This window comes from Cydia splendana, chromosome 2, assembly GCF_910591565.1.
Source record: "Cydia splendana chromosome 2, ilCydSple1.2, whole genome shotgun sequence".
NCBI classification, from domain to species: Eukaryota; Metazoa; Arthropoda; class Insecta; order Lepidoptera; family Tortricidae; genus Cydia; species Cydia splendana.
In genome coordinates, this window is record NC_085961.1 from 5,633,203 (window position 1) to 5,659,052 (window position 25,850).

A 25,850-nucleotide genomic window follows, 5' to 3' on the forward strand; every position below is an offset into this window, starting at 1 on the left:
AGTCTATTTACTGTCTTGCGGAATATCTCACTCGGAATCTAACATCGATGGGAACCAGTCACAAAAATGATAAAAACCTTAATATTTGTGTCAGCCCTAGTGGTGTGTGAGGGTCAGTTCTCTAGTTTTTGGGCGCCCCTGTTCGACCGGAGTATTTTGAACTACAGAGTGGATGCTAGTTTTGATCCTGACGCGGGGAGGAGAGACAGGGATGAGTATGTGAAGAATTATGGTGTGCGTGGTGAGAAGCTTATAGCGGATTTGGGGAACGGTAGAGGGCCTAGCAGTGGTAGTGATAGGGTAAGTCGTAGTAAATTAAGCTTTTGTTCATCGCTCACAAACGAACCAGGCTTGGGCTGGTAAATGATAAATAAAATGCCATTATAATTATAACCATTAGAATAACCACAAAAGTTGACTATGCTGGTTCATATTCAGCCTTGGTCACTTTTTCTTTAGGCCTAATATACACTTTAAGGTCTTTAAGTTTACCTTATGTAAATAGGGACACAGCTATACTACAGAGATGAATATCATCATCTCATTCTATCAAATAGCTTTGTCCATACTTACATAAAACTTACAAGTGTATTGTAAGATTTGTAAGACTAAGGCCAAGGTTAGAGAATCTTAAACTTACAATTAATAGAGGGTATTTTATGTTGTTCTCTCCTTATGTACGGGAGGTCATAAATAAATTAATTTTGCATTGTTTCAGGTATATGATGATGTGAAATTCTACTATACTTACGGAAGAAATGATCTAGACTATTAAATTATAGAAAAAAACACAATGTTTTTTATTGGACACCAAACATTATATCTGAACTAAAGTAAAAGGTGACCTTTTACTTGAGAATCAATGGAAAAGGTTGCATATTAGATGCACAGCAGCGTTGCATATTTGGAATAATTAGGGCTGTAAAGTTAACACATTCATTGCCAACCAGGCAAACAAGACATCCCCACCAGGCCACAACAATATCGTCATATAAAGCTGTAGTACCATGATCCCGACTATCGGGTTGTCCGGCCTGGGAACAAAATCATAAAATACCCGATAGTCAGGTTCTCGGCACTGAATGTGTTAAAGGCGTGCGTATGTAGTGATGAGGTTGTGAAATATTGACTTAAAATACTTATTTATAAATTAAAGTAATAAAATATATTTTTATAAGAAATATTTTATTGTATTCTTATACCCTAATTTAAACAAACCATGACTATATCCTTCGCTTCTGAGTGCTGATGTACAGAACATTGTTTCCTCGGATGAAGGCATCGCCATACTTGTTCTTTAGCTGACCGTTGACATACTCTTCTGTTTGTTCTAAGGCTATGTTCATGTAGCCGTCTAGGCAGGCTAGGACACCTGAAATTGTAGTAGTTCTGATTAAATCCTACTGTATTACTTCTAGAGCCTGTTCAGAAAGAGAAGAGTTGTGGAATGTATTGGGCCATACATTCCACAACTCTTCTCTTTCCGCACAAACTCTAGCTAAGACAAGTTTTGGAAATTCATTGACACCCAGCCAAACAAGACATCCGCGCCAGGCCACAATAATTTCGTCATACAAAGCTGTAGTACCACGATCCTGACTATCGGGTCGGCCGGCCTGGGAACGAAATCATAAAATACCTACCCGATAGTCAGGTTTTTGGCACTGAATGTGTTAAATGTTTTGGGTTATTTCTCATGAAATATAATTACCTACATGACGAGAGTAGTTTATTTTGATTATTAAATTATAACAACTGACCATAATTTCATATAACAGTGTTAAAATTGTCAATTAAAGGTAATTCATTGAAATAACATAACCTAAAATGTTTTGAATATTCTAGTCATCTGTTCTTTCTTTCATCTAAAAATCAGTAATTGGTGCTGTGCTACTACAATATTAATCTTAATAAGTATTCAGTTCATAAACGATATTAACACGACTAATTAAGTTTTTCTGAAGGGTTGAAGTTGTAATGAATGACCGGTTACGGAAGTGTAAAAATTGCATTTATATTGTAAATGAAAAATAAAATTTAACTAATAATATTGGCAGAACATTACTGTTTATTAATTTTCTAATTAATAACACGTTATTATTAAAATAATAAACGAATAACATTGTCTTACCTCGGTAATCAACACCGCTGTTCAGTTTAACGACCACAGGTCGCCCGTGGATTTGTTGGATGAAAGACGAGAGTGCTTCTTTACGACTCATATTTAATTGATTAAATTAATTTGTTTATGCCTTGTTTTGTTGGATTATTCGATCCTTACACAATTTTGCAGTATAATGCCGCGAATGTTTCTATGGAATCAACACTCACTTGACAGATGAAATGAAAATGACAGTTTCGTTTTATTTGCAAGCAAAATTATATTTGCCTCTTCTTTTCCTCTTGGTTTTACATTGCGGTAAAGATGAATAAATATTTATTATGAAATTTTTACGACTGTATCATTTCAATAGAACCACCGAACTTTTTTTTATGTAAGTCTCGTTGAAATATACTTGCATTCGCTATAAAACGCAATGCAAAAGCTAAACGCTTTTACTACCTATACTTTTTTTGCCCGACATGTTATTTTGGGCTAAGGGCTGATACGCTGATACAGACGGACTGCAATTTGTATGGGAACTGCACGCTGACGTTGCAGTCGGCCTCAAGGAAGCAATAATTAACAATAATTAAGGTGGAAATAATTATCATATAATAAAACCAATCTAGCTAAGAAAAAACTTTAATTATAATCTATGTCCTTTCTCTAGGCTCAAGTGACGTCCAAATGTATCCAGAGTAGTTGTTGACCTCATTGTCGGTCAGAGGATATGGGCTGTTACTAGCCTTATAGTAGTCTGAAGGAGCATGCATCACAAACTCCATTACATCTAGCTTCCTGGCCAGTTCTTCTTCTGGACCTAAAAAAATGTGTTGGTTATTCATTTAGGTATGTATTGCACGGTGGGGAGAAACTAGCCACACAAAAATATGTTGTGTACACATATGAAACTGCCGTTTAGAATTCTTAGCTCCATACTTTTTTACCTCTATTTAAAGTTTCTTTTATTAGCTTCACCTTAAAATGCAAGAGGGAGTACAGTACAGGACTTTATAAAGACTTTTAAGCTCAGTGTAGCAAATAGGACAGCAAGATGAAGTTAATTTTTATTTATTATTTAATGTAATACTTCTCATGTCTTACCAATAATGTAAGTAGCAGGGTCAAACCCACTCTCTGGAGGGGGACTGGCTTTAGTTGGCAACAGCCATGTGACAACAGCACTCTTCTCACAATACTGGTCAGTCATGAAGCCTCGGATCTGAGCGTAGTAAGTGCCTCGGTCAATGTCGATCATTGAGACTATGTCGCCCACTTGCATGTAGTTGCCCTGTAAAGAATTAAAGAGGTAATGTTGTGTTATGGTTAAGGAAATGTATTAGAATAGTGCAAACAATATGATACAATTCTTTTTAATACTAGTGATTTTGTTATTGAAAAAAGTTGAAAATGCTTTTTGTAAGCTCTAGTACAATGAAATTAAACTAGCGCTATTCGGACACATTTCGTGTTATAGTTCACCAAGGTTATGTAAACTAGTACTTGATAAAGCGAATATGTCAGACGAATAAGACAGAACCCCAATCAAATTTACCTTATAAAATACTGAATCACTGGTCACAACAGTTGCTGTGGCTGTCGGCGCCTTCAAAGGCTGTCTTTTGAAGATGCTTCTGCGGCCTCTTCCGCGAGGCGCCGTGGATTTAGGAGCCAGTGACGCGGGGGTCTTTGGCTTATATCGAGTCGCTCTTGTACTCTTCCTAGTACCTTTTCCAGTCGCTTTTGCGGGTGTAGTTTCACCCTCAGTCTTTTCATTTTTAGTTTCTGGTTCGTCTTTATCTTCGCGTTTAACTTCCACTTCAGTTTTGAACGTAAAAGGTGGGCTTCCTTCTTTTGTAGCAGTGTTTGAGAGGTGACATTCGTTGCAGATTTGACCGTTTTCTGCACTTCGCCAGAGGAGAGAATCGTTTGCGCCGCACTGAACACAAGTTGGTTTCGGCATGTTTATTAATTTTCCTTCAATAAATTGCCACTAGGAAGGATAAATAATATTTATTCATAGTGCGATACGGTACGTACGCGAAACAAGACGCCACAACAGTAGTTTTCCGTTTCACGCAGCTTGATTTCGATTTCACGCTGGAATAAACGCGCCCATTTTGTACAATATCTAAACTGCAAGCATGAAGATAAAACTATTAATTATGGTTAAAATGTAAGGTTAATATAAGGTAATGCTTTGAATTTGATATAATTAATTTAAGTTGTTAAGGTGTTATGTTTTGTGTTTGTTTTTATTTTAGCGTGGAATGAATCATGTTTTAACTGTCAGATTAGTCTTTAATACCGCCCTCTGTTATCGAGTAGCAAAAGTAAACTTATAGTGACATCTATTATTGAGAGTAGGAGCAGTATATACATTGCCAAAGTTACGAATAGATGTCGCTACTAGTAAATTAGTAATTTCACGTCAATTCCAACTATTCGTAGTCAAAAATAGTCATAAGGTTCGCTTATTTTGAACATTTCTTAAAAATACTATATAGACCATTGTATTAAATCAAGATTTTTTTGCACTGCACCTGTTTAAAATTATTATCATATTTCATAATTTGTGGTCCCCCTTTAGTTAATTTTAATCGTATGTAACCAAAACGCGACTGATCTATAAATCAAGCAGCAACAAATTGCTGTAAACGTTGGTAATTTAGAGCGTGTGAATTTGCATGAAACGCTCGTTGGCCGCTATCAAACGGCATGTTTGGTTGAAACAGGCTTTATAGCTGCCAAATTGTCAACATCGATTCATTTTGTAAGCTTACGGGCTTGCAATAAATTGTAGATAGCTAAACTAATAAAAGCGTTGTTCTTGAGGATCTTAAATAGCCCAGTAAACCCCAAAACTTGGCAGTGTTTGTCGTTCCATTTCGGATACAGGCTGCCCCAATGTCCCATTGGCTATGGATGTGTAGGAACTTCTAATTTCTACCTATCTATATTTTATTGGTTTTTTTTCAAGTTAATGTAATTTTAGAAACACATGCCATATTTAAGGATGGAGTCAAGAAAAACCATTAGAAAAAGATTGTTTTTAATTACCTACCACAACCTATCATATTAACTTTTTTACAAAGTTAATTACCTACGAGTTTTCGCATCGTTAACCATATAACGAAACTCAAACTAAGCCAATTAAAACTTTAAAAATCCATACAAATGTCATTTGTAAAGATCGAATACGCTTTGACGGGAACTTTTAACGAGTGAAATCCGCTGAGAGCTCACATTCAGCGGAAAGGATTCGATTTCTTCGACATTTAGTAACTTTAGTGAGAAAAGTTGAAGCTGCTTACGTATTTTTCAGCGTCGCTGAGCTTTTACTAGTTTTACTGTAAGCAAAATATTGCGAATTTAGGTAGGTATATTAGCTAGGTATAATGACGCGATATTAGGTAGGTACTGTTCTGTTATGTAAGTTCCGTTGACAGTTAGGTAGGTAGGTACATTGGTTTTTTTACGGCAATCAATAAGTACCTAATATTAATTTTCTGAACTTTTTTTAGGTATTTTTTTATAGGTATGGTAAAATGTAACTAAGTATTCGAATTATTTATGCACTAGGAATTATTTATCATCATCACTTTTCTGATCAAGACGTCCTAGCCTCGTAAGACCTAGGGCAATTTTGGCGCTTTTGAATTTGGAACTTTCTTTTATTTCTATAAGAGTTCAAAACTCGAATTTAATTTGTAGTTTGTACAATGTACAAGTAGGTACTCGGGGACTTACGAGGCTAGGACGTCCCGCTGGGCTCAGGCCTCCTCTCATTGTGCGGGATGGTAACATGGAACTAATGGACTATAGGCCCCTTGTAGGCACCTTTAGCTCACGTAAGGCCATTGTTATTACCAAACTATGGGTCAAATGGAATAACCTCCGGAATATATATTATTTAAAATAAAAATACATTTCAAATGTGTCAAACTTTTATTCAAAAAAATTGCAATGTTAAGTGAATAAGTTAGCTTAATCTACGTGGAATGTTTAAGACGAGTTAAGTACTTATTAAATTTAAGAAACACTTAAAAATACTATTTTAAAGCCGTTGAGTCTTACTTTAAATGCACGAAAAATGGATGAAAAGGTGTACATGTGGAGTTTATTTACATAATATATTACCTATTACAGCCAGCATCAGGAGTTGCTAGATGGGCGATGTATTCTAAACGATTTACACTCGCGTTTATTAGAGGTGCATCAACACCGCATTTAACTTTTGTGGAGCGACACTGTGTAACACGGCAGCGAATGGTTATATATGATCGCAGTTCACATGGTACCCTCTTAGCAACAAAGTTGTAATGAGTTATTGTTGGTGACTTAGCCCGCTTAGTTACTTCTGTTGCTGACTGTACTACAAAGTAGATTACCGTAAGTGGATTTGGACGGTTGTAAGAAAATACTCTTGTAGGTACTAGCTTCATAGGGTTCCAAACTAGTTTTTGACGCCGTGCCCAAGGAAGGACATAAGAAGTAGTATCCGACCGAAATTTCAGTTATGGCAGGTTCCTGCATAAAAATCATTTTTCGGCTTACGGTTTCTGGATCCGCACGTCGTTTCGTTTTGTTTTCGGATTTTCGGTAGTGTTCGACCGCAGTTTTGAGTTCGATATCGGCAGGTTTCGGCATCAAAAATATGTTTCGGCACAAGGTTTGGTTTCGATTCGACAGAAACTAGAGCAAAACTGAAGCTTCGGTTTCGGCAAAAAAACCAGTTTCGATCGGACACTAATACTTAAGTTACTACGTAATCCTTAGTCCTAAATAATTGTAATAGTTTACATTTCAGGCCCCACAAAAACGATTTACTCAGGTATTGTTTGCAACACAACTTTGGATGGTTTGAAACTAATTATGCTGACATTTGTTTGTCAAAAAAATACTCCGTTGACCTTAAAAAGCTATTGCAGTTACTGGCATAAATTCAAGTAGGTAGCGTAATCAGAATCAGAATCACCTATAAAAAAGAATACAAGAATTTTATTAGGAGTGCGTTCAAAACAAGAAAATACCTTTATGAATAGGAGGCATTAATACAGATCATTATTAAGAATATTCAAATAAGTATGATAACGTAGACATTACATTAATTAATGTATGTACAAATGCTTATTGAACACCGTAGCTAAAGCGCTTGTTTTTGAGGTTTTTCGTAAAATTGTGTTTAATCATCAGTGGGGTGAATTTCAGAATAGGGCAGAGTACCTAAACACAGATAAGTAATGATATTAATGATAGACAAATACGTGACAAAAAATAGTGGACAAAAGGCTCTGACATCAGAGAACTGATTTAGAATTTGAATTGTAAACAATCGCTTTAAAACCAGGTGGCCGGAATTAGCTGATTGATTAGATATACATATAAAACATCAAAACACATTCAGATATTGTACAATGAGATAATACTGCGACACCTACATAATCATTAGCAGTATAGTAGTCACGTTCATTTCTGTTATAAGTATTTTATTTTCAAACCTAGTCAGTCAAAAAGCATAATTTGAATCGAAGGCAGAACGGATGCTTGAAGTCTCAGTCCAAGTTTTGACGGTTCAAGCGGCCTAGCCAAGGTGACAATCGCTATCGCTTCGCCATCGAATTGATTTGTGGCTCTCTATCATTCTTCCATATTAGTGTGACAGTGACAGTTGCGTTTCGTTCGCTACGGAGCGTTAGCGATTGGCATGTTGTCTACGGGGCCAGCACGGGTTATTTACATGCGTCATAGCGTGGACGACGTATATATGTGGCTTGGCTACACACGACAACAGCAATGGAATCAACGGCAGTACGGTTGCCAGTCGTCTCAGTTGGTTGGACGGTTCAGCACTGGTTATTTACACACATGCGTCTCAGTACGGACGACGCAAGTCTCGCAGCTGACGCGACAGCACCAGTGGAAGCGACATCGGCACTGGGTCGCCTTCACCGCCCGTACGGTGTTGTAGCCCCGGCCGCAGCAGAGGGTCTCACAGCCGTCTTCACCTGCAAAAATTAAAGAAACCTTCACCTTATTCTTCCTTTCCTTATTCTTTAACTACTTTTAGAGTTTGTGGAACATGTCTTGAACTTTGTATGAATTAATAAGTTTTGCCAGTAAATTTTGAATTAGTTTTCTGCGTCCAATTAAGCAGACGCCATGTGTCTTGACATTAACTGATACAATATAAGATGACATAATCGAGGGGCCTTTGACTTCTAGACCATGGATAGACTTGTGTATTTTACCTCTAGAGGTTCTGTTGCATACTCTTCCGTGTGTGCCAAGGGACCCCGAGACTGCGTCAGGTTCGCAGTATGATGGAGATGGCTCCAGGTACACCAGCTCTGACTTCCGTGGCTGCCGGCCCACCGCCATCGTTTGCTTTGATCTGGACATTAAACATAAGAATTGAGCGTTTTCCAAAAAAAGTGTACATTTCATTCATGTCTTCAAAATATTGACTTCTTGGGCTCATTTTACTCAGAATCATTTGTACATTCACGCCTCATACATGGAAAAATGTGTCCAAAGATTTCCTTTCCAGATCGTCACATTCTTGTATGAATTTTTTTTATTTGTATGAACGTAACGCACTGGAAAAAAAATTCATACAAAATTTTTGGACACATTTTTTCATGTATGAGGCGTGAATGTCAAATGATTCTGAGTAAAATGAGCCCAAGAAGTCAATATTTTGAAGACATGAATGAAATTTACACTTTTTTTTTTGGAAAACGCTCAATTATTGAAAACTGTGGTGATCAAGTCAAAATCCTCTCATCTTCCAAATTTGCAAATCTTCGTTTAGCTAAGACATCGCATAAGTTAAAAATAAGTATGTAGGTACTATTACTTGAAGTACCTATGCTTAAGCGGTGCTGTTATATTAGTGACAACTGCCTCTCATGGTTTGCTTTTCTTTCTTTGAAGCACAATACTAACATCTTTGATAACATTTAAGAGAAGAATTAAAGAATAGCTGATATCGAAATGTTTTTACTCGACCAATGATTATTTTAGGTGTGAAATAATTTTATTATTAATTTATTTTTATTAAATTCATTGGATTATTGTACATTTAAATTAAAATACCTAATTGTAATAGCACTGTTTATTTCAATCGAATTAATTGTTTTGTTAGTATTAGTTATGTAATGTGTAAATGCCTGAAAAGGTAAAATTTTAGGTATATAAGTTATTAATGTACTTTGTGTGATGTACATACCTAGCTTTAATCTATTACACAATAAATATATAAATATATAAATACTGTAGATTTGACACATTCTTTCAAGATGCCTGCGTATGGTATAAAATGCGATTGCAGTAGCTGAGTTGCGACTAATTTAGTCCTTCTGTACTTCTCTCGGAGCGCGGCGGCGACTGCTTTGAGCTGGCAGGGCTCTGTATCAGTTTCTCATATCCCACGAGCCAGACACGGTGTCTTTGCAGACATGTCTCTGTAATATTGTAGATGTAATCTCTCAAGTCGGCTGGCAGTAGACGATCCGGGAGGCCTCGTACTACATGGAGGCGATCAGTTGAGAAGGAGGCTGGTTAACTGTACTCGGCTGGAAAGAGCTGGAAGTAGCCGCTCAAGATCGCGACCAATGGAGGATTCTTCTGCGAGCCCTATGTCCCTAATGAGGGACATCAATCATCATCATCTCATCAATCTCTCAAGTTACCTGCGTATGACCAAATGAGACTGCGGTGGCTGAGGTGCGACCAGCTTGGCCTTTCTGTACTTTTCTCGGAGAGCGGTGGCCACAGCCTGGTACTGGGGTAGGGCCCTCCAGCAGGTTCGCATGGCGCAGGATCCCGAAACGCCGTGACACTTGCACTCGCGGCGGACCAGGTCTTTCACCATCTAAGGAACAAAAAAAGCTTATAAAAAAAACGACGGGTTGCACTCCGGGAGTGCCGACAGAAGTGAAAACTCAATGACTAGTCCAAAATGTCTGCAGCACTATGTATAATTGACCCATCCTCCTTTCTATTGAAAAACTTTAGTTCCGAAATTGCTGGTCAGTGAGCTTGTTTAAAATTCGAAATTCAAATTTGTAGCATTAATTGTTTAAAATTCGAATAGAAATTGTAAAGTTACCTTGCAGACCTCGCATCTATATATATTTGGTCATGATATTTTGAGTTTTATTCACCAGTACTAGAGTTCACTTTTATTAGCGATTTCATCAAGTTGTAGCTTTATTGAATTATATTTGAGTGATATAAAGTTAGAATGTAACAGTGAGATCCTCGTATTTCAGCCCGTACAAGATGAGAACCTTTTTTATGTAATGTCATTGAGTTTTTTTTATTGATTTAAATGCCATCTAAATGAGTGGCCATCTAAATCTTACGGTCACGTGATCGCCTTACGCTGTCTCGAGTTTATCATTTTTTCCCCAACTCAAAAAGTGCCCAGCGCCGCTAAAGAAGTTTTCACTTCAAAACAAAAAACAATAGTGTTAGTGACAGTTTTTATGTTAAGAGCGCTCTTACAAGAAAAGTCGAAATAATGCAAAATTGATGATACTAGTCGACGAAATTCAGGACTTTGCGCTCATTATTAGAAACAATGAGTACTTGTTCCAGTAAAAGCGTCTTCTTATCTTTATAAATATCGTTGTAAATATTAGAAAAAGGACTTATTAAATTAGTAATGATTTTTTTTCTGATGGTCGTTTCCGAAAAACCCCGTGAAGCACTGAATGGCGAGCTCTTATTTGGAAATGTTGAGAATTTTACTCTGCTAAACCTGGCTATTTTGTATTACTAATACCCTGTACTTTAGGCATATCAAACTATATTTTTCCTACATACCTTTGAGAAAGAGAAAATCAAAGTAAAACGAACTCGATTTTCTCTCCGAAACAAGTGTCAATTCCTACGAAAATCTACTTAATATCGAAGTCATTTTCATACTCAAGCAATCTGCAACGTTTGCTTATACTGTTGGTATACATTAGTGTTTATGAAATTCTACTATAATTTTTTGGCAATTTTTTGAAAACTACTCTATATTACCGATGACGCGCGCTGCGCCAGCTCAGTGCCGCGGCAGAGCTTGTAGAGGCAGGACGTGTGTCGGTCGGCTCCGCACATTTTCAACGGCGACGACGAGGTTTTTTATCATTGTGTGCGGCGGGCGCCGTGTAAAACGCTATACTGTGTGCGTGTAAACCGCAACGAGAGACTTTGATCCTAGCACTGTTTTTATAGTATTATAATTTATAATGGTACAGTTTAATAAACTACCGGACAGGATTAAAAATATTTGAAACGACCTGACATTCTATATGTATTTATTTGACTCAAGATAGTACTCAGGGTCTGATGATGGAGCCGGAAGGTGGTCACCGGTACCAATCAACCATGCAACTAAACCACTTCGTGTTTAGGCTCGTTTTATTCATCTCAACAAGATCTTTGACACAAGATAGTACTCAGGGTCTGATGATGGAGCCGGAAGGTGGTCACCGGTACCAATCAACCATGCAACTAAACCACTTCGTGTTTGGGCTCGTTTGATTCGGCTCAACAAGATATTTGACTTAAGATAGTACTCAGGGTCTGATGATGGAGCCGGAAGGTGGTCACCAGTACCAATCAACAATGCAACTAAACCACTTCGTGTTTAGGCTCGTTTTATTCGTCTCAACAAGATCTTTGACTTAAGATAGTACTCAGGGTCTGATGATGGAGCCGGAAGGTGGTCACCGGTACCAATCAACCATGCAACTAAACCACTTCGTGTTTGGGCTCGTTTGATTCGTCTCAACAAGATCTTTGGCACAAGATAATACTCAGGGTCTGATGATGGAGCCGGAAGGTGGTCACCGGTACCAATCAACCATGCAACTAAACCACTTCGTGTTTAGGCTCGTTTGATTCGTCTCAACAAGATCTTTGACACAAGATAGTACTCAGGGTCTGATGATGGAGCCGGCAGGTGGTCACCGGTACCAATCAACCATGCCACTAAACCACTTCGTGTTTAGGCTCGTTTTATTCGTTTCTATAAGATCTTTGACACAAGATAGTACTCAGGGTCTGATGTTGGAGCCGGAAGGTGGTCACCGGTACCAATAAACCATGCAACTAAACCACTTCGTGTTTAGGCTCGTTTGATTCGTCTCAACAAGACCTTAGACACAAGATAGTACTCATGATCTGATGATGAAGCTGGAAGGTGGCCACGGGTACCAGTCTACCATGTAACTGAACCACTTCGTGTTTGGGCTCGTTTGATTTGTCGCAACAAGATCTTTGACACAAGGTAGTACTGAGGGTCTGATGATGGATCCGGAAGGTGGTGACCGGTACCAATCAACCATGCAACTAAACCACTTCGTGTTTGGCTTCGTTCGATTCGTTGCAACAAAATCTTTGACACAAGTTAGTACTCAGGGTCTGATGATGGAGCTGGACTGTGGCCACGGGTACCAGTCTACCATGTAACTGAACCACTTCGTGTTTGGGCTCGTTTGATTTGTCGCAACAAGATCTTTGACACAAGGTAGTACTGAGGGTCTGATGATGGATCCGGAAGGTGGTCACCGGTACCAATCAACCATGCAACTAAACCACTTCGTGTTTGGTTTCGTTCGATTTGTCGCAACAAGATCTTTGACACAAGTTAGTACTCAGGGTCTGATGATGGAGCTGGACTGTGGCCACGGGTAGCAGTCTACCATGTAACTGAACCACTTCGTGTTTGGGCTCGTTTGATTCCTCGCAATAAGATGTTTGAGACAAGATACTACTCAGGGTCTGATGATGGAGCTGATGATGATTGACAGGTACCCGTCGCCACCTTCGCGCTCCATCATCAGACCCTGAGTACTATCTTGTGTCAAAGATCTTGTTGAAACGAATAAAACGAGCCTAAACACGAAGTGGTTTAGTTGCATGGTTGATTGGTACCGGTGACCACCTTCCAGCTCCATCATCAGACTCTGAGTATCACCTAGTGTCAAAGATCTTGTTGAGACGAATCAAACGATCCTAAACACGATGTGGTTTAGTTGCATGGTTGATTAGTAATGGTACCTTCCAGCTCCATCATCAGACCCTGAGTACTGTCTTGTCTCAAAGATCTTGTTGAGACGAATCAAACGAGCCCAAACACGAAGTTGTTTAGTTACATGATAGACTGGTACCCGTGGCCACCTTCCAGCTCCATCATCAGATCCTGTGTATCTTCAGTGTCAAAGATCTTGTTGAGACGAATCAAACGAGCCTAATCATGTTACTACATGGTTGATTGGTATCCGTGACCACCTTAATCATCATCAGATCCTCAGTACCAGTTCGTTTTTAAACCCTCGTTGATACAAACTTTACAACCTATAGGTACCAAATGCAATGACGAAACATGTAAATAAGCGAGTAGGTACCTATAATTTCTTTCGAGTAATATACCTTCATAAGTACGAGTATGGGGCTATTCATAAATTACGTCGTTTCAAATGGGAGGAGTGGGGGGGGGTCTGGACATCGGATGATGGTAACATGACGTAGGAGGAAACAGATTCATCCGAAGCTTGATTTTTGGATGATTTGAGGGGTGGGGGGGGGGTCAAAAATCGTCAAAAATAGATGACGTAATTTATGAACAGCCCCTATGTACATTTGCACTGCATTTAGTATTTTCGTACTTACCAAATAACAGTTTTAGAACTTTAAAAGTTAAGTACAGTTAGTGTTGTTATGGTTGATTTCAATATGCTTCGCGAAGGATCAAGAATGTTTAATCCATCATTGTAGTGCGAGTGTGGTAGAAGGGATCGGCGTACTGAGCTCGCACGGCCTGCCGCAGCGCGTAAAATACCTAAACTCGCTCAACGCCGAAATGTAATAGCGCTCTTAAGGCTAATGTTAGTATACTATACCTACACAATTATTTACTGCCTAGCTAATTAACTACTACAATTTTATTTCTAATAAATAAATAAATAAGCAGATTTTTTCAAAATCCAGTTTAAAGAAAATCTGCCCACCTACCTATTCCTGCGCACATGAATCATGCAGCAGTTATTTATATACAGGCCATCAACCAGTGTTGGCCGAAAGTTAATCCAAATTGAAAATGCTGGCCATTAACCATTATAAATTGAACCGTAAACTGTAATCGTCCATTACGGTTTAAGGTTCAATTTATAATGGTTAATGGCCAACATTTTCAATTCGCATTAACTTTCGGCCAACACTGCCATCAACTCTCTCCACAATCATGGTCAGGATGCCGTTGGAGCTGGCCCGTACTCTGCGCACCAGGGATGTGACACGTTCTAAACGCTGGCTCGGTCATTTAGAGAGGGTGGGAGGGGTTCGAGCTGCGAGAAGAGTATATGGGGCAGCTGGGTGGAAAACATCAGTCCGGGTGTTCCAGATACCGTTGGAGTGACGAAGCCCTAAAAGATCTGTCTGCCCTCGGAGTACCCAACTGATGTGAAGTGGCACAGAATAGGGCACATTGGCGTTCTCTTGTGTCAGAGGCCAAGATCCTTTTTAGGTCACTGAGCCAGTGAAGTACATATAATGTAATTGCCAAATAAGTGACGGCAGTTTTCAGTGTTTCATAGTAATTGAAATAACAGTTCGAATAAATAAGCTGATTTGACTTGTCGTCTATCATCAATTCATCAGCATCATTACTTGTAGGTATATGCACTTTAATCTTCTTTGTTACGTGGACAAGAATATCCGATTGAATGCGGTGGAAAAAGGCAGTGCAAGAATATGAACTTTGGCCCATTAAGCAATGCTTTTAGTTAGGTATTGAAATGATTTTTACCTAAGTAACATAAGTATTCCGTGAATTAGCATAGTCAAGCTATCAACGTCTTGCGTTATTTCTTTACAAATATACATAGGAAATCTTAGGGTACTTCATAACATACAGTTAGAATCCGCATAAACATTTATACATGTAAATGTTTCTTCGCATTAGTAGAAACGGATACTAATATGGCTTAACTGGTTCTAATAGCTACTTAGCACTAGACCACCACGACTTTAAGCTCAAAAGACCTAAAACCACTATAATTTCCAAAGAATCTCCGAGTATATTTATTCCATTCGACTTTCAACTTTAACTCAATATTAATTAAGTGTGTAATGCGAAAATTTTGATTTCAGGAAGCTCATTTGTAATTAAGACTTTATTTTGAAGTAGTTAAAGTCGAGAATAAAATGAGATGAAAAGATACATCAAGAGTGATTTCCAAGAAATGATACTATACGTTTTGAATGCAGGCAGGTGATCGTCACTGATACTACACATTACACTCTGATTACCTACTTCGTTTTTAATGTCAAACTTTATACCAAGGAGTTAAGACTGGTTTTTGAGTAACAGGCATGCCATTTGTCTAGAGGGTGCAAATAGACATTCAAAATACAGGGACAAGCATTTCAGAACAAAATTTGCCGTCAAACTTAAGTTTTTCAGGATGATCTAAGGCATACCTACCTATACGATTGATATATGAACCTAGTACCTACTCTTATCAAAATAAAAACATTCGGGGCGTAAACCTGGTTTGGACTTGTAATGATACCTATTTTATAACATTTCAACCGGTCACTTTGCTTCAACTTAACCTTACAATGTTATGCATTATCATTTATCAGAGCATCTTTTGTGATCGAGCGGATTTCATAAGTGTTGCGATGGCACGAACTCATCAAATTAGGATAGCCAGAGATTCAACTACTATTATGTCTTCTGGCGTACACCGTAGGCCGTCATGTGAAGTAACCAGAAGCCAACCGATTGAATAAGCGCCACTTGCACCATCCCACTAACCCGGGGTTAACCGGTTAAACCGCTAACCCAGTGTCAAATTGTACTGGTAACCATAGTAACTCCAGGTTTAACCGGTTAACCCCGGGTTAGTGGGATAATGCAAGTGGCGCTAATCGATTGATTGATTGACTTGACGAGGATGTATATACCTATACCATGCCCATAAGACAGATGTCGTTCATGTCGTTGGCAAGTGCAGAAAGCCGGCAAATAGTCGATTGATTGAAACGGTCGTGCAACACAGTAATCGTACCTAATGTCGCCTCCGACATTTCTCGAGCGCCTTGGGGTCCAATTACGGTATTGTGCGAAACGACCGGTTGCTGGCAATTACGCCGTGAGCGTTCGTGATTCGGTGTTTTTGAGCCGTGTGAGTGGGGTTCCGTGGGTAAGGGTCCAACATTTTTTTTCCTTATAGGAGAAATAGTTCATACCCAAGAGTCGATAAGTATTAAGTATGCACTTCTAAACTGGCTGAAAAGCTGGCGTTGGGAAAGAAAAAAATAGAACACACACTTGTGTATTACTTATAAGAAATATTCATTTTGCCCTGCCATGCCCAGACTGACTTTTTCATTTCAGTGTGTACCTACCAATATAAGGTGGTGAGAAAGTCAGTGAGCGAAACTAAGTATTCCTTATAGATGACATTTGATCATGGAAAATATAATCGCGATGTGTGTTAAAAAAAGCAAATATTTTTTATGAGCGGTACGTTTTTCAATGCTGTTTTCTATTTTTCTTTCAGTGGTTCAAATCTGAAGGCATAAAATAATAAGTACGTATTTTCTAATCCCCATAAAATCAATATATTTAAATCAAAATTTTACTTTATTAACAATTCAAAAAGCTAGTAATATAACAATTTAGAAAACTAGAGTTAGACCAAGAAAAGACTGCAACGATTTTGATAGCACACGCAGTCCAAGTGTTATTTAAACGTCAAACTTCTATGAAATTATGACGTAAATAACAGTATTAAATAACACTTGCACTGCGTATGCTACCAAAATCGCTGCAGACTTTTCTTGGTTTAACTTCTAGATACTACTCAAGCTAAGTAATATTTGACATTGGGCAACACCACTATATTACTCGTAACCGTCACATTGTCATAGAACGGACTTATGGAACGACTAATGTTAAACCATTTTGTAATTTCTGCGGAACCTTCTACAATAACATGCAGTTAAACAGTCATAACAACGTATAATTCGAAACAAGTGAGGTGGTACTTAAAAGAGATATTAACGCTCATCCAGAACTAGTTTTAACCATATCGACACATTAACGTTTTGTTTTTAACCGCCGTTTTGAGCGGCCGCCATTTTGCTTTCAAGTTTTTTAATCGACCGCCGGCATGCGATGGCGTGTATTATGCCTTAAAACAATAATCAATAATGTCTCTGTAATGTTTGTAACAACATGCAGGTATTTGTATTGTGATAATTTAATTAACAATTTAAGAATTTAAGGTAAAATTCCATCCGCACGTGCACGTAATTCAATTTAGTTCCATGTATACCGCTGTAAGGAAGGAATAAAGAAAAAAAAAAACGGTCACCCATCCAAATACTGACCACTCCCGACGTTGCTTAACTTTGGTCAAAAATCACGTTTGTTGTATGGGAGCCCCATTTAAATCTTTATTTTATTCTGTTTTTAGTATTTGTTGTTATAGCGGCAACAGAAATACATCATCTGTGAAAATTTCAACTGTCTAGCTATCACGGTTCGTGAGATACAGCCTGGTGACAGACGGACGGACGGACGGACGGACGGACGGACGGACGGACGGACGGACGGACAGCGAAGTCTTAGTAATAGGGTCCCGTTTTACCCTTTGGGTACGGAACCCTAAAAACAGATAACTATGTAAGTTTAAATAAAGCAAAGCTGTTTTTTTTGCATTGAATTTTCAGAATTTTTTTTTCATACATTCGGTGCGTCCGGCGCGCATCGTCCAGCTCTCTTACGGCTCGGAATGTTAACCTCGCTCACCTTCCTGCCGACGTGGTTGTTGTGTGGATCTTGCGGCCGCGCGCGTCTTCCCCCAACTCTCTTGCGTCTCCCTCACACTAATCGCTGTCTTGTTAGAGTGGAGAATAGGGTATCCTGTCTGTTACAGAAGGTGTATACCTCGCTCACCTTCCTGCCGACGCGGTTGTTGTGCAGGTTCATGCGGCCCCGCGCATCTGCATCCAACTCTCTTGCGTCGAGAAATCTACGCGCAAATCTCGCTCCGTACGCGGCTTCTCCGCAGCCACCCCATTGGAACTGCTCTGTCGACGGCCGCCTCCTGCTGAAAGAAGTACTTGGTTAGTTTAGATGCTAGCTGCAAACTATCTTTTTAACATTAAGTTTCTAAATATAAAATATTACTCTGCATTTATTCGCGTCGGTGATAATATGCTGTTGCCATTTAACACGTAAGCGACTTTCCTCACCACCGAATTAAAACAACACATACTCTTCTTTTACTCGCATCGATGTATATATTTCTTACCTGCCGAAAGCACAGCCGTAAGTAGGCAGATTGCCCGGTGCACGTTCGCTGTCTTCATCGCTGTGTTAAAAAACACTTCCTATACTCCTTTTACTCGCATCAGGGTGTAACATGAACTAGCAACTGTCATATCATCTTCCTCACCTGATGCAGATAAGCAGACAAGACTACACGCATCACTCAAAGCGTTCATGAGACTAGCCAATATGATACGATGATGTACCATCACGCTCCGCGATTGTTATGCCATTTAGGGTTCTAGCTAAATTGGACATTCCACAGCGTAAGTATGGTACGACCAATTTAGCTAGGACCCTAAATGGCATAACTACTCATCATATCTACTGACTTTAGCTACGAGTACGAGAATACAGCTTTGGTCCTTACCTGTTAGCAGCACAGCCGCATGCAGGCAGGTCGCCGCGCGCGCACGCAGCGCTCAGCGCATGCGTAACGCCCGCCGATGTTATGGCGTACGTGAAGGCGGCCTCCTTAGTAGCTGTGCAAAACATAGTGATTACTGATTAGAAACATTAAGGGGTGCTGCCACTGGTAAAGGAAATGCATCTACACAGAAGTAGCTGAGTATGCTTGCTAAGCGGTCCGCCTATTAGCATTTTTAGGCATCCATCTGATATTATGTGGGTGACTATGTAAAATAACTCTATGTAAAAATTGTGAATCGCTTTGCTAAATGTTTATTCTAGCGAAATATGTTTTACGCCCTCCGTATGACCATAGAAAAATAAAGTAAGAATAGAGTGCTCCCTGCATACATCAGTTTTGGTACCAAAACGACTATTATTTTCACAGTCGACATCTAGCATCGAGGAGTGGAATTATCAGTACCGCTACTCGATACTAGAATTCTCTAGTGTCGCGACTCACGAAAATTGTATTGTACAACAATTTACAACTAATATTAAAAGCAGAAGTCGTTGAAAATAGAGTTCCGTTTAATCCGGTTATAATATTAGCTGAAAATTGTTGAGCATTAGACTTTTCAGTCGGTGCTACATCTATAGTCAAGTAGCAGTACTGATAACTCCGATACTCGATGCTAGATGTCGACTACGAAAATAATAGTCTTTTTGGTACTCAAACTGAAGTATGGAGTGAGCACTCTATAAGTCTATATGACTAACAGCAAAAAGAATAGATCTAACAGTTATCACTTGATAACTTTATTTATAAAATGTAACAGTCAACATCATTATTAGCAGATAAGTGTAAAAAGCATCTACCATTCTCTAATAACTTTACAAAAAGAAGTGTGTCTATATGTATAAGTGGTATAACAATTAGAGTTTACCGGAGCTTTTGCCCACAAACGGTAAATACAATATGTCTCTATTTATAAAACAGGGAATTGATGCTGACTAGACACTGTTGCAATTTATAGGTATGTATATGGGCATATATTAAGTACAAGGATCCTTTACGACTGCCTTACTTAAATATAACATAATTAATACCTACTTAAGTAGTTATTAAGTTCCCACACATTTTAAGCTTCACGTACTTAGATGTGATAAAATTAAATTTACTACTACGGTAAGTTTTAACATCTCAAAAATAGAATAGAAACGTTAATTGAATAATGCAATTAAACGGTCGAATGCGATTCCAAGTACTAACACTTAAGTCTGTAGATTATAGGCGCAAATATTTGTTTTATAATGCTTATCCGCGCGATGGCATAATTTCACAATAATATTTACATTCGGGCCCGCAGCTGACAGCTGATTGAAATGTAGCCTCTGACTGAATAACATTAGAGGTAAGAGCGCTTTCAGACTATCTTGTCTGAACGTAATCGCTTAGTGTACGTTGACGTGCCACTGCAAGCGAGCTTAAAAAAAACATTTATTTCAGGTCTTAATAAACTCATAATACATTTACAAAAAATAAAATTACATTAAATACCGTTTAAACCGTTACCACCGTTTAAAGTTACCGTTGTATCGTTTTAAGTTAGAACCGTTATGAGGAAACTTCAGCTTTCTTTAGAATTATTTTTTGTTACGATGGGAATTAAGAGGATAGGATGGAAATGACAGGTGTAATTTAAACATATTCCTATAAAATCTCAAGCCATTACAGCGTACCTAATCTTTTAACTAATGCTGCAAAAGCACTTATCGGGTTCTAGACCCGATGGAATCGGAATCTACGGACGTCTCGCCACTGACAAGTCACAACGTAATTGATAAACATATAGGTATATAATTTTTCAGTCAACTTCAAGAGACTTTTTACGTTCGCGGTTTTGATTGGATGTAGATTTCTAAACGCTCTCTTCCGCTAATAAGGACTCAACTGCCTCGACAATTAGTCTATAAAACTAATACTATTCGCTGAAGAAACGCGATCAAAAAATACGCCAGTGTGTTTAGTTAGACTTAGAGTAGGGTAGGTCCTAGGATACGCCATTTCACGCAACCGAAGATCTGGAGGTCCCCATGCATCAATTAGTTCACAGAGATATAGAATTCAACTAACTCGTTAAAATCGCTGAAGAAGAGGTGCAGGGGGATTATTTCCACTGCGGGGTAATTTCAACTAATCTAAATATCTTCCATGTTTTACATTATTAGCTAGAGTGCCATATACGAGTATGTCCAGATAGCGAAAACGATGTGTTGTGTGTGACTCTAGTTAATAATGTAAAACATGGAAGATATTACGATTAGTTGAAATTATTCCGCAGTCGAAATTGCCCCCCCCCTGCACCTTATGTATATCCCCTAACGCTATCTCTCGATATCAAGTAAAAGCACCGGACAGCCTAATACGTTAATTAGTGCACTACAATTGACGTCATTGAAATCGCAGAACCGCAGGGAATTTTCCAGACAAGCCTGTGTGTAAGGGCCCTAACGCTATCTCCCGCTGACAAGTAGAAGTCCTGGACACTTGGACAGGCTAATGCGTCAATTAGTCCATTCAGATAGACCCGCTTATTCCCTACTTTGATGTAAAAGGTTTTGAGTAATCGATGATTTGCAATGGTAAGAATGGACATGAATAATAATCTTGCGAGAGGTGATACTTAGGCATTTGATGTAGGTATAAATGTATTGGGTACTCAGTTATATTAAAATAAAACAAGCAAATGGATCCAACAGGTATTGCTGCCACATTCTTTAAAATAGAGCTGGTGAAACACAGCTGTTGACCGTTTTCTGATTTATGAACCGATTAATTTGGGCAATGCCTAAATATCCGCAGCGTATAGGTATAGGTATGTGTCTTTGGTATAGCAAACTCAAGGAGAGGTGTAGTTAGATTTGTCATGGTGTCTGAATAGGATGAGCTGAAATAGTATCTAATAAGACCACGCGAAAATGTTAGTACCTACCTAATATTCGCTTATGTAGGTATATCATTTTCAAAGGAGATATGACTACATGAAAATCTATTAGAGTGTGACAGATACTTACTAACTGACTGTGCCGTGATTTCTACATAAGTATTACTCAGAATATATTGTATTAATCAAATTAGAACAAATCAAATAAATTGGAAATGACGAGTTTCAAAAGATAACAACATTTAAACATTAAGAAATTTTTTTTTGGAAGTCTGTTTATTAGCAATAAGTTTTATCGGAACTTGTAAATACTTAATAAACCAAAATAAAGAAGTAAAACAAACTAAAATTTACTAAAGAAGCCTTGCTTTATATCATAAACTTCCACATACAAAAAAAAAGAAAACCTCAAATTAACACGCTCCTACATTTATGACCGTATCAGACCGCACCCGTCATATAAATGTAAACAAACGAGCAACGTAAACAAACTGCCAATTAACGCCTGCCGCTATAAATAATAAATAAATAAAAACTTAATTGACACTCCACGGGTCTTGGAAGTGCACAATACGCTCATACAAACAAACTTACGGAATCTTGCACATACCATACCTATAGGCTATAGGCCAATCCGAGTTTTAGTCATTCGATCTGTTTCCGATATGATACTGATCTGCCAGTGTCAATAGTGACGTTTTTGGTTGAAGAAATGTCAAGGTGGTTGAAGAAATGACACTGACTGATCAATGATATTTATCGAATAACTAAAACTCGAATAGGCCTGCCAGTCGCTTTGATTTTGGTAACTGTAGTTGCTTTACGTCACACTTATTTTGAAGCATTTATATGCATTTGAAGTAATAGCACAGAATAATTAATAGTACTACCGTACAGAAAGGAAACTTCCTACAAAAACGAAGTTTGACAGCGGTTCAGGGTCGAATCATGCTGTCCCTTTCTAATATATGGCACTATCCCTTTCGGCTATTTAGGGTTGTCAAAAATCAAGTGATTATCTTATCTGTGGTCGTGCACGCAAAAGGAAGTCAAGTGGTGCCAACCCTAATAATTGCTCGGAGCAATGCTGAGCCGAGCGGAGCCGAGTTTGACCGAAGTCAGGAGTTTCGCACCCCTGGTAATAGTTCAAGCAATGGAATCGGTTTGGAATGAGAATTTGATGTATTGGAATTAGATTGGAGAAGTTCTGGTTAATTTTATTATAATCTCGTTCTAATAAGGAATAAGATTAAAATGTTCAAAATATTTTCAATAATGTTAATATCCAAAGAGGAAAATGGGAACTCCGTTTGTATGGACAAGCGGCCGTCCTCTTTCCCCTTAACGAATTAAGGCTTTTTAGCGACGTATTTTTAGACTTGTAAAACTTTAACTTTAACTTGCTTTAACTTTAACCAGGGTCCTTTAGACAGACATCGTCGTATTGACGCGGCCCGTCAATTAGTCCCGGCGTATAAATCACGGCGTGGGAGTGAGACAGCTGTCGTTTATTTGCCTGGTACTGAGCTTTTTATCCGGCCACGGCTGTTATGCCGGCTGCCATACACAGGTAACGAGTAAACTAGTGGCTCTGTGAGCTGTAGACCTCGCGAGCAGAGCTTAAAACTGAATAAATGTATGGTTCCGTTGTTTAGTAGAATTTAGAGAATCTAATTTGACCATAAAAACTTATCTATCAATTGCTTACAAAATTCGGGAATTGGTTTAGATATGCGACCTGTAGAGTAGAACATATGGACATACGAAACAATTTTTGGCTAACAGGCCAATTCAAACTTACACTGATATCAGAAAGACATCTAACTGATGTCATTTAGTTATCGTGCATTTCACTCGTTCTTGTCCGTACATGTATTGGCGCAAGCGAGACGCACGATGACTACTAAATAACATGATAAAAATATCATCCCGATTTCAGTGTACGGTCGATGCCCCTTAAGTATCCACGTCGCCATACCAATTGTATAGAAAAGTGGATAGAGTTAGACCAAGAAAAGTCTGCAGAGATTTTGACAGCACACGCAGTGCCAATGTTATTTGTGCCAGTGTCAAAATCTCTGCAGACTTTTCTTGGTCTAACTCTACTTATGTTAGGAAACCAACATTACCTTTGAATTAGCCTGTAAACTGCAACTAAGAAGCTTCGTGCGCGAGTGTGGCCCATAATTTCCGAAATCATTTTTTCTTCAAGGCAATTACTCCGTTCTCATATTTTGCGTTGCCCATAATTTCCCGAAATCATTCATTCTGGGTAGCAATTACTCCGTTCCCATATTTTCCCAATGGTTTTTTTCCGCAATGGCCTATTTTTAATATTTTTAAATTAATCTTTTCCTTATAATTTTCGTTCTTTTAAATATCTAGGATAATATTTTCTTGTTACTGTATGTTAATAGTGTAGTAATTATATTTGTTACTTGTAGGTATTTCACATACAACAAATATTAAAAACACTAAACATAAAACATAATCTAAAAAAATACAAGTAAAAAACCAAACGCTGTCAGCCAATAACTCTAACCTACCTATCTCTGGGAGCAGATTCGTTTTTAGGGTCATCAAAAAAAAAATAACCCTAACCTACCTATCTCTGGGAGCAGTTTCGTTTTTAGGGTCATCAAAAAAAATAACCCTAACCTACCTATCTCTGGGAGCAGTTTCGTTTTTAGGGTCATCAAAAAAATAACCCTAACCTACCTATCTCTGGGAGCAGTTTCGTTTTTAGGGTCATCAAAAAAAACCCTAACCTACCTATTTGAAAAAAACCTGGTTATTTTTACCACTAGCATTAAAAAAAGAGAAAATATGGAGATAGAGAATATTTAGTTAGTGAAAAAAAAACCTACCGGTTATTTTAACTACTGGGATTAAAAATAAAAGGGAATAAATTGAGAAAGGGAAAATTTAGTTTATGAAAAACTGTCCACGAAATATAAAATAAAGCGAAGAAATTCCACTGGGAAAAAATGAGAACGGAGTAATTGCCTCGAAGAAAAAATGATTTGCGGAAATTATGGGCCATTTTAGCGAGGCGATCCAAATTAAAAGGCTCTAGGATAATGATAATGACTTTGAGCCCGGGAAAGCGCAACGTACAAGCAACCTACAGCTAGTTCCCTGAGCCCAAGGTCGACCACTACCCTAGGCAATGTTAACCCCTGCGATTTATGGATGGTGACCGCCCATGCTAGAACGTAAGTGGAAATTGACTCCTGGAACAGCCATGCCCTTGAACTTAAACCGCAAAAAAAATGTTCAAACAAAAACTCAAACTAATACGCTTACCTCGCGCTTCGCGCTCGCTTGATCAATCAGCAATACGATGATTAAGTGCAAAAAATAAATAAAAAAAGTTGCATTTACTGGGGATCGAACCGGGTACCTATCCCATATCCTTGCTTGTAAGCGTCTTTTCAACTGCGCTATGATAGCATTTACATGAGCTGACGAAATTTGGATACTTATTCTCGAGTAAGAATTTAAATATCTAATCTAAAGAGAATAGAGTGTATAGGGCACGTGCGTGAACTATAGGGGGCAGCATAGGAGCCGTCAGATTTTTGGTGTGAGGCGTAAATGTGACGTTTATGCTTCCGATGTAGCCCACAAGATGACAGAACCAGGCGTGTCTCACTCCGCGATTTCGTCGCTTTGCTACAGGTAGCTAAAAGTACATCCGTTCGGCCCCAATTATGGGGTTTGCCATAAGCCGCGCGTGGCGCTGTCGCCACCTAGCGGCCATATCTGTGCTGATCGTAACAGACGCGTTTTGTTAGAGAGTGAGTCTTCTGTACTTAGTACTATTATTTATTCTGTGACAGAATATGCATAAGGAAACGTACCTACAAGAACGGTAGATGGTAGAACTTGTTTTGGCAATGTACATGTTTCCGATTCAGGCCACAAGATGGCAGACCCACCAACGCGGACGGTCCCTTTATGTAGTAGAGGGTTATTTTAAGTGACATTGTATATTGTGAGATAAATAAATCATATCATATCATATCATATTGTCATACTAAATTTTGTAGTCACAGTAAATTTACTGCCATCTTTCGATACAGGATTAAAATGAAAATGAAAA

At 38.5% G+C, this 25,850-nt stretch overlaps 3 protein-coding genes across 5 annotated transcripts in view; all 3 read right to left on the bottom strand.

The window, feature by feature from the left end:
- Positions 1-1,168: 1,168 nt before the first annotated feature.
- LOC134799086 (U6 snRNA-associated Sm-like protein LSm6) lies at positions 1,169-2,326 on the bottom strand. Its single transcript, XM_063771467.1, has 2 exons — positions 2,132-2,326; positions 1,169-1,372 (listed from the first exon to the last, which is right to left on the bottom strand). The coding sequence occupies exons 1-2, from the start codon at positions 2,220-2,222 to the stop codon at positions 1,224-1,226; spliced, it is 240 nt and encodes a 79-aa protein (XP_063627537.1). The 5' UTR covers positions 2,223-2,326; the 3' UTR covers positions 1,169-1,223.
- Positions 2,327-2,730: 404 nt separating this feature from the next.
- LOC134802164 (GATA zinc finger domain-containing protein 1) lies at positions 2,731-4,177 on the bottom strand. Its single transcript, XM_063774760.1, has 3 exons — positions 3,660-4,177; positions 3,209-3,395; positions 2,731-2,924 (listed from the first exon to the last, which is right to left on the bottom strand). The coding sequence occupies exons 1-3, from the start codon at positions 4,065-4,067 to the stop codon at positions 2,758-2,760; spliced, it is 762 nt and encodes a 253-aa protein (XP_063630830.1). The 5' UTR covers positions 4,068-4,177; the 3' UTR covers positions 2,731-2,757.
- A 2,332-nt stretch (positions 4,178-6,509) lies between these two features.
- LOC134802579 (protein Wnt-2) overlaps positions 6,510-25,850 on the bottom strand; it is an 82,514-nt gene continuing 63,173 nt past the window's right edge. For 2 of the 3 annotated variants that reach the window (XM_063775219.1, XM_063775234.1), the window contains 5 exons: positions 18,820-18,931; positions 18,075-18,228; positions 9,799-9,980; positions 8,356-8,498; positions 6,510-8,112 (listed from right to left, as the gene is read on the bottom strand). In XM_063775219.1, coding sequence (XP_063631289.1) covers positions 7,961-8,112; positions 8,356-8,498; positions 9,799-9,980; positions 18,075-18,228; positions 18,820-18,931 — 743 coding nt within the window. In that variant the 3' untranslated portion in view covers positions 6,510-7,960. Of the gene's footprint in view, positions 8,113-8,355; positions 8,499-9,798; positions 9,981-18,065; positions 18,229-18,819; positions 18,932-25,850 lie in introns of all 3 variants that reach the window. The other variant, XM_063775226.1, reaches the window with a different exon arrangement.